This window comes from Vombatus ursinus, unplaced genomic scaffold (genome assembly GCF_900497805.2).
Source record: "Vombatus ursinus unplaced genomic scaffold, bare-nosed wombat genome assembly UNPS02015406.1, whole genome shotgun sequence".
Lineage (NCBI taxonomy): Eukaryota > Metazoa > Chordata > Mammalia > Diprotodontia > Vombatidae > Vombatus > Vombatus ursinus.
This window is the reverse complement of record NW_020955184.1, coordinates 395,929-408,619: the sequence shown is the minus strand read 5'-3', so window position 1 is coordinate 408,619 and position 12,691 is coordinate 395,929. Positions and strand designations below refer to the sequence as shown.

The following is a 12,691-nucleotide window of genomic DNA, read 5'->3' as shown; positions in this document are numbered from 1 at the left end:
GCCTGGGGGATTTGGTGCTTGAACAGCCCACTTGTCCTGGGATGAAAGGAATTGGAACAAATAGAGGCAACTAGCACCTGAAAGAGTGGGACACAGGGAGATTTCTAGGCAAAAGTAGAAAAAAAAAGAGTGGTAGGGGAGTGAAGAGAATAGTGTGAATCTGGCACCTGGGGGAGTTGGGGAGTTTAGATCCAGGGATGAGATTTGGAGGCAAATGGAGAAAGAAGGTAACCAAAGGAAGACATAGGTCAAGTAGTAGATTAAATAATCAGGCAGATGGTGAGGGGAGGAAAGTCCTACATTGGGGCAATGTGCTCTCTGACACTTGCAACAATTGCCATTGTTCTAGGATTGGGATATAATTGAAATGAGGAATCCATAGGGCAAGCTTTACAAGGCAGTGGCAGAAACTGCCTAGAGGGGAGATCACAGAATGAAAGTTTTGATTATGTGAAGAATACAGAGAATAGAGGGACTAGATATTTGGTCGAATGAGTATCTAGAATAGACAGAGAGAATAAATAATGAAAAGAGTGAAAGAAACCTTCTTTGGAAAGGGACTCTCAAAAATGAAATTTCAAAAATTAATGAATAGGATTAATTGAAGGGGAAGGGGAAATCAACTTGACTAAAAGGGGAAAAGAGGGAAAGAAATAGATTAAAGCAGGAAAGAAAAAGGAATTAGTAAAACTCTTAAGGGAAAGGAGTAACAAATAGTATGGTGGTTCAGCAGTGAGGGGGAAAAAACCAGTAGGAATAGGCCACCTTAAAAAAAGATTAAGCTGGGGCAGCTAGGTGATGCAGTGGATAGATGAGCAGCCCTGGAGTCAGAAGGGCTTGAGTTCAAATCCAGCCTCAGGCCCTTACTAGCTGTGTGACCCTGGGCAAGTCACCGCTTCCCCTTCCCCCCCCAAAAAAGATTAAGCTAAAGTGACTAAAGAGATACAGTGCTGTGTTGACAGCAGAAGAATGGGAAAAATCATGAATTTTTTTTAAAAAAAGCAATATTAGAGAAAATAGAGGAAAAAATAACCATAACTTTAAATGTAAATACATTAAACAATCCAATAAAATAAAAAAGAGTGACTGATTGTATAAGAAAACAAAACCCTAGGATATGTTGCTTGCTTTAAACACATTTCTAAAAGTATCTGTACACAAAATAAAACTGAGAGGATGGTACAAAAAATTTATTATGTATCAAATGAATCTAAAAAAGCAGAAGTTGTGATTATGCTATCTGAAGAAAGCAAAAAAATTTTTTTCAAAAAATTAAGAAGGATAAAGAAGGAAACTACATTATTCTGAAAGTAGCCATAGACAATAAACCAATGTCTGTAGCAAACTTAGATGCTCCAAATGCCTTAGAATATAAATTCATAAAAGAAAATTTTGGTTGGCTCAATTGAACAACAATAACATGTAGAAAGTAACAGTAGTGACAGGAGAATTCAACATCCCTCTCTCAGTTTTGGCTAAGTCTAACAGAAAGATAAAGAAAAGGGAAAATATGGAAGTGAACAAATTGCAAATTTATGGCATTTTCTAAATGAGACTATGAAAGAATATATATATATATACATACATATATATATATGTACATATATTTCTCAGTACCATATGTAACTTTGACAAAAAAAATACATACAGAGATATTGCAAATAAACATAACATGGCAGAAATGATAAACATATCCTTTATAGACCATAATGCAATAAAAATAGTTACTGGTTCAAGGACCACAAACAAAAGACGCAGACCCAACAATGACAACAATGAAATCCTATATAATCAGTAAATCAAAGAACAAATGATAGAAACAATTTAGAATTATATGAAAGAAAATTATAATCATGAAACAACTATCAAAATTTCTTGAATGTAGCTAAAGTAGTCCTCAGGGGAAAAATCACATTGCTATAAACATATATTAACAGGATTGAAAAAGGGAGAATTAACAAATTCAATGGATATTTTTTAAAATTAGAAAACTGACAGATAAAATTAAAATAAACACAAAAGAGGAAATATTAAAAATGAGAAAATGAATAGATCAATTAGAAATAAAAATCATTAAACTGATCATTTGATCAATAAAACTAAAAGCTGGTTCTTTGAAAGGACTAATAATAACTGATAAATCTAGAGTTAATCTAATTAAAAAGAAGAAGGAAGAAAATCAAATCACTAAAATAGCAAATAAACAAAAGTCACAAAAAAGTCAGAAGAAATAAAAAACATTAATCAGGATATATACAGTCATATACTAACAAAACTGAAAACATAAAGGAAATAAAGAAATGCCTTCAAAAACATAAAATAGTGCAATTAGGGTTAGAATGACAAACAATGGCAACAGTCAATGTTGATTGCTTACCATCTCAGGGAGGGGGGAAGTGAGAGAGGAATAGAGAAAATTTGGAACTCAATTTTTTAAAATGAATGTTAAAACTTGTCTTTACATGTAAGTGGGAAAAAATAAAATATTTTTAAATAGTCAATATTGGAGGGGTTGTGGAAAGATAGGCACACTAATGCCTTGTTGATGGTGCAATGAAATGGTATGACCATTTTGGAGAGTGATTTGGAATTATTAAATAAAGTGACTAAAATGTCTAGACCCTTTGAATATTGCTGGGCTTACACCCCAAGGAAGCCATTGATAAAAAGAAAAGAAAAACCCCATTTGCACCAAAATGTTTACAGCAGCATTTTTTGTGATGGCAAAGAATTGGAAACAAAACAGATACCCATTGATTGGTGAATGGCTAAACAAATTATTTATGGATTTTATGGATTGTTACTGTGCTGTAAGAAATGTATGTGAAGAATACAGAGAAGCATAGAAAGATCTACATGAACTGATGGAGAATGAAGTAGGCAGAGCCAAGAAGATAATATATTATATACAATAACTACAACAATGTAAATGGAAAGAACAGCCACACATCAGAAAATCATATATTATAAAATTTTAAATATGTATTCAATATAACAAAATTTTAATACAAGAAATATTTAAATATAACAAAATATAATATTGTATAACAAACATATATAACAAATATATATTATATGTAACAAAAATTTAAAGATCAAGCATGACTCAAATGAAGAGATATGAGAGGACACCCCCATCCTAACCCTTTATGGAGATGGGAAGTCCAGAGGCCTTATATATTGCACATCTTTTAGGACTTTTTCATTAGTTTTATTGATTTTTCCCATCTTTTTCTTTTTTCTTTTTTGTCTTTTAAAAAACATTATGATGGCACTCTGGGAGGAGGAGGGAAATGGGATAATTATGATGATAAAATAAAAAATAGAAGACATCAATCAAAATTTAACTTTACAAAAACAAAACCTTCCTCCATAAAAGAACTGAAGAGATAATTCAGGAGGGAAAAAATAAAAGAAAAAATTGCTAAGAACAAAATACAGAAAGTCTTATCCAAAATTACTTTTGTAGTTTTATGTACTTATATATTGGACTCCCTGAAAATCAGAATGGAGCAAACAGAATTTAATGACTCCATAAGATAATAGGAAACATTAGAACCAAGTCAAAAGATTGGAACATAGAAAAAATGTAAAGTATTTCATATTTTTAAAGCTGACCTGGAAAACAGGTCAAGAAGAGATAATTAATCATCAGATTCCCTGAAAACCAGGACCAAACAAGAAACTTAGGAATCATATTCCAAAACATTAAGAAAGAAAAAGGTCCAAATTTATTAGGACCAAACGATAAAATGAAAATAGGAAGAATTCAATGGTTACCTCCTGAAAAAAAAATCCCAAACTGAAAATACTCAGGAGTCTGAGCCAAGATTCAGAGCTTCCAAATCAAGGAAAAAACAAAGAAAGTGTTCAAGGATCAGGGAACCATAGTTGTGATCACCAAGACTTAGCAGCTATTATTCTGAAGTACAGAAAATGCTGGAATATGATATTACAAAAGGCAAAACATAAAACTTTTCAACTTTCCATAATATAATTCTACAGAAAAAAATGGACCTTTAACAAAATAAGCATTCTTGATGAAAGTATCAGCTAAATAGAAATTTTGAGATGCAGAATCAGGGTAAACCTAAAAAGGTAAATTTATTTTTGAGTAAATAGAAAGGGTTATATGGTTATGAAGTCCTTAAATTGTAGTATCAGTATTCCTTCAAAATCCCAAAGTCTTCTCCCAGAGAAGGTTAAATGAGAGAACCATAGACCCTGAGAAAGGTTTTGTTCTCTTTCATTATTTTTAAGATAGGAAAGAATTAATAGGGAAAAGGAATATATTTGGGAAGAATTGAGAAAGAAGAGGAAGTTACTATTTCATATAATGGGGTGCACAAGTGGAAGAATATACAAAAATGGAGGATAACGTTAGGTAAGTGATCATCTCATGATCTCTTTTCTTTTTTTCTTTTTTCTTTTTTTTTTTTTGGCAAGACAATTGGAATTAAGTGACTTGCCCAGGGTCACACAGCTAGTAAGTGTCAAGTGTCCGAGCCTGAATTTGAACTCAGGTACTCTTGATTCAAAGGCCAGTGCTCTATCCATTGCACCACCTAGCTGCCCCTCATAATCTCTTTTCTAAACTAGGTAAAGGAGGGTGAATGTACATCTTCAGGACAGACATACAGTTTGGTGTAGAAATACATTAAACTCAACAGAGACCCAAGTGATGACAGGGAAAGGGGAAAGCAGCATAAAAGAAACAATAGATTCAAGGAAGGAATAGTCACAAGGAAAAGAAACTAGTTTGTAGGTGTATCATGGAGGGAAAATGTAAAATGGAGAAAGGAAACATAATAAACTGAAACTGGTTTCAGGGATTGGTGAAGAAAGTTGGGGACAGAGTAGAAGAAACAGACAACTTCAATAATAGATTACTATTGTTGTTCAGATTCCTTCTCTATCTCCAACCCATTCTGCTTTGTAAGGAGGAGAAAGAAATGGAAAACTATCAGTTTATGATAGAGGAAAATATAGAATTAACCATCAAAAGAGTGAACATGTACATGATTTACTCACCCATAAAACAGAGAAAGGAAATAGAATAGATTCAAAAGCAGAATACAATAATATATTTACCAAAAAACACTTCAAAAAGGATTCATAAAGAGTTCAAAGGAAAGATTGGAGCAGAATCTATTACACTTGAAGCAAATAAAAAATAAGGGTAGCAATGATGATCTCAGACAAGGAGACAGCAAAAATGAATTTTTTTAAAAACCTAAGCTCGAAAATTACAATTATGTTTAAAAGCATAATAGATAATTAAACATCAGTAGTTAATATATGTACCTAATGGTTTATAAAGCCTTGAAGAAAAAGTTGATAAAATTACATGGGCATATGAACACCAAAACTATAATAAAAGTTGGATATCTCTGTGCTCCCACTTAGAAAATTTTAAGAAAAAGAGAAAAAAACAAGAATTTAAGAAACTTAATAGAATTTTAGGAAGGTTAGATGTGATAGCTCTCTAGTGAATAATGAATAAGAATAGAAAAGAATTTGAGAAAAGAGAAGATTAAAGAAGAATTTCTCACCTGAGCATGGAATAGTTACAAAATCTGACCATGTACAGAATAATAAATATTTAATAAATAAATGAAGCAGAAATATTAAACCTATCCTTTGTTGATCACAACACAATAAAAATTAAATTCTACAAAGGGACTTTGAAGAATGAATTCAAACTTAAGTGGACACTAAGCGATTTAAATCTAAAGAATAAATCATAGACACAATAGATAATTTCATTAAAGAAAAAGGCAATGAGACAACATAAAACTTTCTGATGTAGTGTAAGCAATCCTTAGAGAAAAATAATATCTCTAAACACACTAATAAAAGAGAACAAATCAATTAGGCATGCAACTAAAACATAGAAATGCAACAAATTCCAATACTCAATGAAACAAAAAAAAGTAATTCTAAAAATTGTAGAAAATGTAATAAAACCTGAAAATAACAAAGAGAAAAAAATTGAACTGATAAAACTAAAAGCCTTAAAAGAACCTCATCAAATAGATAAATTGCTAGCTAATTTGATAAAAAAAAAGTTTGTCAAATTCTAAATATCAAAAATAAAATTAATTCATAGCAAATTTGAGAAAATATGGAAATTGTTAGAAACTATTTTGCCCAATATATAACAATAAATTTAACTTTAACTTAATAATGATAACTTAAACAAATAAATACTTGTAAAAATATAAAATACTCAGGTTATTATTAGAAGAAATGGAAGATTTAAATAGCGCAATCTCAGAAAAAGAAATTGAACAACCTATATAGGAACTCCCAATGGGAGGAAAAAAAATGAGACCAAATGGTTTTATAAGTGAAATCTATCAGTCATTCAAAAAACAATTCCAATATCACCAATTTTTTTAATTCTTTTTTGGGGGGGCAGAATAAGGCAATTGGGGTTAAGTGACTTGCCCAGAGTCACACAGCTAGTGAGTATTATGTGTCTGAGGCCAAATTTGAACTCAGGTCCTCCTAATTGCAGGGCCGGTGCTCTATCCACTGCACCACCTAGCTGCCTCCAATATTTTTTCAAATGAGAAAAGCTCCTTTTATGAAACATATAATCTAGTTACCTCAATCAGGGAAAGATGAAGCAGAGAAAGAAAAGTATAGACCAGTATCTCTAATGAGGAGCTGTTAGGTGACAGAGCACTGGACCTGGAGTCAAGAAGACCTTAGTTCAAATCTAACCTCAGTCACTTATTGTCTATATGACCCTGGGCAAGTCAAGTAACCTTCTGCCTCAAGTTTCTCAACTACATAATAGGGATTATAGTATCAGCTACCTCCCAGTCTTGTAAGGATAAAATGAGTTAATGTTTGTAAAGCACTTTGCAAACTTTAAAATCCTAATGCTAAATATTATTAGTTAATAAACATTGATGCAAAAATATTTAACAAAATATTGGCAAAGATATCACAATAGAATATTAAATGAGTATACACAATGACATGGATGGGTTTTCCAGGAATGTGGATATGATTCAATATAATGGACCACATAAATAACAAAAGTCTTTAAAACCACATAATTACATCAATAAATGCAGAAAAAGCTTTCAACAAAATAATACCCATTCATATTTTTAAAATATAAAAAATTTAGTAATTGATGACTCATTATAATTTATCTACCTAAAAACCAACAGCTAGTCTTTTCTGTAATGGAGAAATGCTAGACGTCTTTCTAATAAGAACAGAGTAAAGAAATAATGTCCTTTGTAATGACCTTTGTAATATTTTACAGAGTTCTAGAAAAGCTAGCCATAACAAAAGACAAAAAGAAATTGAGGAATAAGCATAGGCAAAGAGGAAAGAAAATTATTCACTTTTTGCAAATGACATCATAGTTTACTTAGCCCTATAGATTCAACTACAAAATTAATTCAAATAAAAACCATTAAAGTAGCAAAATATAAAATAATCCCATAAAAGTATCAGCCTTTTTCTATATTACCAACAAAACCTAGAAGAAAGAAATATAAAAGGAAATTCTATTCAAAGTTTCTGTAGACTGTATAAATTATCTGGGTATGAGTCTAGCTAGCAAGACACACACAGGAATTACATGAATACAACTACAAAATATTCGTTACCAAAATTAACAATCAACCTAGATAAGTGAAGATATAGTAACCACTCATGTTTGCGCTATGACAATTTAACAATATTACTTAACACAATTCACAGAATCAGTGACATGATAATCAAGCTACTAAAATATTAATTTAAAGAACTAGGGATAGTAATAACATTCATCTGGAATATCAAAAGGTCAAGAATCACAAGAAAAATATTCATTTTTAAAAGTGTAAAAGAAAGGGGCCTGGCAGTGGCAGATCTTAAACTGCACTAGAAAGCAATAATTTACCAAAACTATTTGGTACTGATTAAAAAATAGAAAAGTTGATCAGTGGGACAAATATAGGCATATAAGAACCAGAAACAGTCAGTACTAGTATATTGTTCAGTAAACCCAAGTACATCAACTCCTGGGGTAAGGGTTCACTGTTTGACTGGGAAAGATGGAAATAAGCCTGATAAAAATAAAATTTAGTCCAACACTCACAACATATGCCACAATAAGCTACAAATGGTTATAAAATTTAGATATAAAAAAGCATATAAACAAATTAGAGGACCAAAGAAAGAGACGCTTTTTACAATTCTGCATAGGGAAAGAATTCTTACCCAAATGAGAACTAGAGAGGATAATAAGAGATAAAATAAACAATTTTGATTACACAAAATTGAAGTTTTTGAGCAAATGAAGTCAATGAAGTTAGAAGTAGAATAGAAATGGTTAACTAGGGAAAATTTTTGTAGCAAATTTCTCTAATAAAGGCCTAATATCCAAGATATTTAGGGAATTGATACAAACATATGAGAACAAGAGCCATTCCCCAATAGATAAATGGTCAGAGGATATGAAATGGCAGTTCTTAAAAGAAAAAATAATACTAGCTATCAACAACCATATATTTTAAAAGGCTGCAAAACACTAATTAAAAAAATGCTAATTTAATCCATTAAAAGTATTTCTCATACCTGTGAGATTGGCAAAGATAATAAAAAGAAAAATATCAGTTGTTGGAGGAGCTGTCAGAGGACAAGCACACTAATGTACTGTTGGTAGTACTGGAAATTTGTCCAACCACTTAGTACAATAATTTGAAACTATATCCAAAAAATAATTAAACTGTTTATATCTTTTGACTCAGCAATACTTTTTTCCATTTAATAGTATTTTATTTTTTCCAGTTACATGTAAAGATAGTTTTCAATATTCACTTTTATAAGATTTTGAGTTCCAAATTTTTTTCTTCCTTCCCTCCACCCTCCTCAAGATGGCAAGCAATTTGATATAGGCTATTCATATACATTCATATTAAACATATTTCCATATTGATTATTCTGTGGAAGAAGAATCAGAACAAAGGGGAAAAACCACAAGAAAGGGAAAAAAAGAGAGAGAAAATAGTGTACTTCGATCTGCATTTAGACTCCATAGTTCTCAGTAATATTTCTACTAGGCTTTATCCCAAAGTGATCAGGTAAAGAAGAAAAGAAAGCATATTTATGAAGACATGTATAGCAGGACTTTTTGTTTTATCAAACAGCTGAAAACAAAGTAGGCATTCATCCACTGAGGAATGACTGAACAAGTTACAGTATATGAATGTAATGAAATATGACTGTTCTGTAAGAAATATTGAAAGGGATAAATACAGAAAAACCTGAAAGTATTTACATGAATGGGTGCAGAAGAAAGTGAACATAAGTAGTAAAACAATTTCTATAATACTTACAATAATGTAAAGAAAAACAATTTTGAAAGACTTAAGAGCTATGACCACTGGAGAGACTGTATAATCCACAATATATCTAGTCATTAGCCAGGAGATACATAGATGGCAAATAGATGTGGATAGATGATCACCCAAAGAAGGAAGCTGTTTTGAAGAGCCCGACTGAGTGGCTCACTCAGACGAGGGCAGAATGAGTATTCTGCAAAAGGAGATAAGCCTTCCTGTACCAGGCAGTAGAAGTTATCCCTTTGCCACAATGTTACCTCGCATGTGCCTCATTACATTGTACTTTAAGTTTGATCCCACTCTTCCTACGTGTGTATGTAAGGGAGGATATACCCCAGGATTTTGGGGGGGGGCAAATATTTTGTACCAACTGTTCTCATAATAGGCAGCATGATATAGTAGAGAGAGAGCTGGCCTCAAAGTCATGAAAACCTGGATTCACATTTCACCTCCCATACATATCTGCTGTCTTACTCTGGGCAACCCAAGCCCTCAGTGCTCTAGATCAGTGGTGTCAAACTCACCACCAAAACTCCTTAGTGCAGCCAGAACCAGATTTAAAATGTAGTTGGAAAGTTTTTAACAAAATAAATAAAAACACCACACAACATAAATAATGTTAATTTGCTGTTCACCAAACAAAACATTCTATCTCTTAGCTCTGGGCATTGTCTCTGGTTATTCCCCATGCCTGGAATGCTCTCCCTCCTCATCTCTGTCTACTAGTTTCCAAGGTTTCCTTTCCCTCAACTAAAATCCCATCTTCCACATGAAGTTTTTCCCAACCCCTCTTAATTCTAGTGCTTTCCCTCTCTTATTTACTTCCTATATATCCTGTAAACAACTTGTTTGTACATATTTGTTTGCTTTTTGCCTTCCCCATTAGATTGTGAGCTCCTTAAGGGCTGGGACTATCTTGTGACTCTTTTTTTGTATCCCCAGAACTAGGCAGAATGCCTGACACATAGTAGGTGCTTAATAAATGTTTATTGACTGAATGACATAGATAATATTAATCTGTGGTTTTCTAAGTCAATAAGTGGCCCACAGGGATTAGTTTCTATTTGAGTTTGACACCACTACTGTAGGCAACTTTTTAAGACTGTAAGTTTCAGAGAAGTCACCAACTTCATTGTTAGAGGGAGTTTTCAGTAATGAAATCACAAATCTATTCCTCATCTTATTCTTACTATAGCATTTTAGTAAATTCTAAAAGGTAGTGATTGATGGTTAATACGAAGCATACTGGTGGGAGCTCAGGAGCAAGAATATGGAAGTAAAGCCTTTGGGGTTATCTTTAGAACCTAAAGTAGCAGCAGCCCTCTGGAGATCCAATCTCAGTCTGAGTAATCTCAGAAGGGTACTATTTATTGATCTATAGAGCAATTGATCTATTGATGTAGCTTTTAGTCTGTTATACTATGTATGTTATACTATATACTATATATGCTATACTATATATTATATATGTTATACTATACGTGTTATACTATATATGTTATGCTATATACATACATATTAGTCTATAGGTTCTTCTCTGCTTTATTTTTCCCAGTGTGGAATCCCAGAGTTGTGATTTGGAGTATTATTTTCATATGGCTGTTGATGCCTTAGATTTTTTTAAAATTATCTATTCATATCTTTTGAATATCTGTCTATTAGGGAAAGGGTCTTAAATGTACACATATACACACAAAATGCATATATCCATACATGCATTTCCCTTCTAGGGAAAGGCCTGCCTTTTACTCTTCCATTTCAATCCTCCATTGCCTGTCTCTCCCATATATACATACATATATATATGAATACACACACACATACATATATGTGTGTGTATATACACAGAGAAAGGGTGTGTGTGTGTATAGGAAGTGGGCAATGGGGATTATCAGGACAGAATATTGCGCACCCAATCACAAATTATTTGTGTTGGTTTTCCATAACTGGTTTTCCAGGTGGGAGGATGAGTTTGGGGAACAGTAAATCCAGAAATGATTGCAATGTGAAAACAAAAGATATTAATAAAATTTTTAAAAGCTCATGAGAAAAATTCAGGAGCAAAACATATTCCACATGCAAAAGTAATCATAGTCTTGTGAAAAGGAGAAATACATATTAAAATAAAACTTTTATTCCACAACTCTAGGACATATCGTGGCAGAGCTTTTTTAAAAAAAGGTCACTATAGAGAAGCAACTGAAGACCTTTCGTCTGCAATTCATTTAGATCCTAATAATTGGGTAGCATTCTATTATAGAGCCTGCATATTGCGAAAATGTAACCCTCATAAATCTCTTCAGGATTTCAGTGTATCAGGTACTATTTCTTCACTTTTACTTGCATAGTAAATATGAAGCTTAGCTGAGCAAAATAGAATAATTTGTTGTTGTCTAGTTCTTTATTTTCCTTTAGGGCAACACTAACATAAAGTGGTCAGATTATACTTTTAATATTAACATCAGGTATTAGATCAGGTCAGTTCTGTTTTTTTTTAATTCCAATCATTCTAAAAGTTTGAGGCACTAACTCTAGACTATGTGGTATTATGAATTATTTTATAATTTGCTGTCTTAACTAAATTAGTAAAATGATAATTTACAAAATAATTTCCTGTACTGCACAGCTTGCTTACAACATAGTGTAAGATGTTTGTAGTTGCTGTCTAAATATAAAGAGAGTTTGGCTCAAGTGTATCAGGAATGGTTTATCTGATCTGGGATGTAGCTCACCCCTTTCCAGGGGGATTGTGATTTCTACTTTTGTTGGGAGAAGGAGGATTCATGTGGCTAGGTCCTCGCTTCTACCCTCACCTAACTCCAAGACAGTAATTAGGCTAGAATTATCTATCCTCCACACTTCAAATGTAGGAGTCTAGGGGTACAGTGTTAGGTCAGGGTCGATGCCATTTACTCTGATCACTCTCAAAGGGAGGGGGGTAATATTAACATATAAGGCAGTGTAGTTCCCTTCAACCATATACTAATTATAGGAAAAAACAATATCATGAATAGCCCTTTCACATTTTATCAAAGAAACCATTAAAAAAAACAAACATTGGGGAAATTATATAGATTAAAATAGATCAAAGAATACATAGGACTTCTGCTCTAACCAGAAGAGAGAATAATCTCACTGACTTTAAGGTTGTTAAGCACTGGAATTCAGGGGAAGTATTGGGGCTGGTTCCCCAAATATTTGCTGTCTTGGAAGTTCCCACTAGCCATTCAAAAGTTACCATCTAAAATGTTATTCCCTTTTCCCTCGTGCAGGTATACAATGTCCTGATTCAATTTGCCCTGAGCTAATCAGGAAGCTCATCCCCTTATACCTATGCA

General features: G+C 32.6%; 1 protein-coding gene across 1 annotated transcript in view; it reads left to right on the top strand.

The window, feature by feature from the left end:
* Window positions 1-12,691, top strand: part of TTC6 (tetratricopeptide repeat domain 6) — a 329,783-nt gene that overhangs the window by 199,875 nt on the left and 117,217 nt on the right. The window contains exon 10 of the mRNA XM_027847447.1: window positions 11,503-11,672. Coding sequence (XP_027703248.1) covers window positions 11,503-11,672 — 170 coding nt within the window. The remainder of the gene's footprint in view (window positions 1-11,502; window positions 11,673-12,691) is intronic.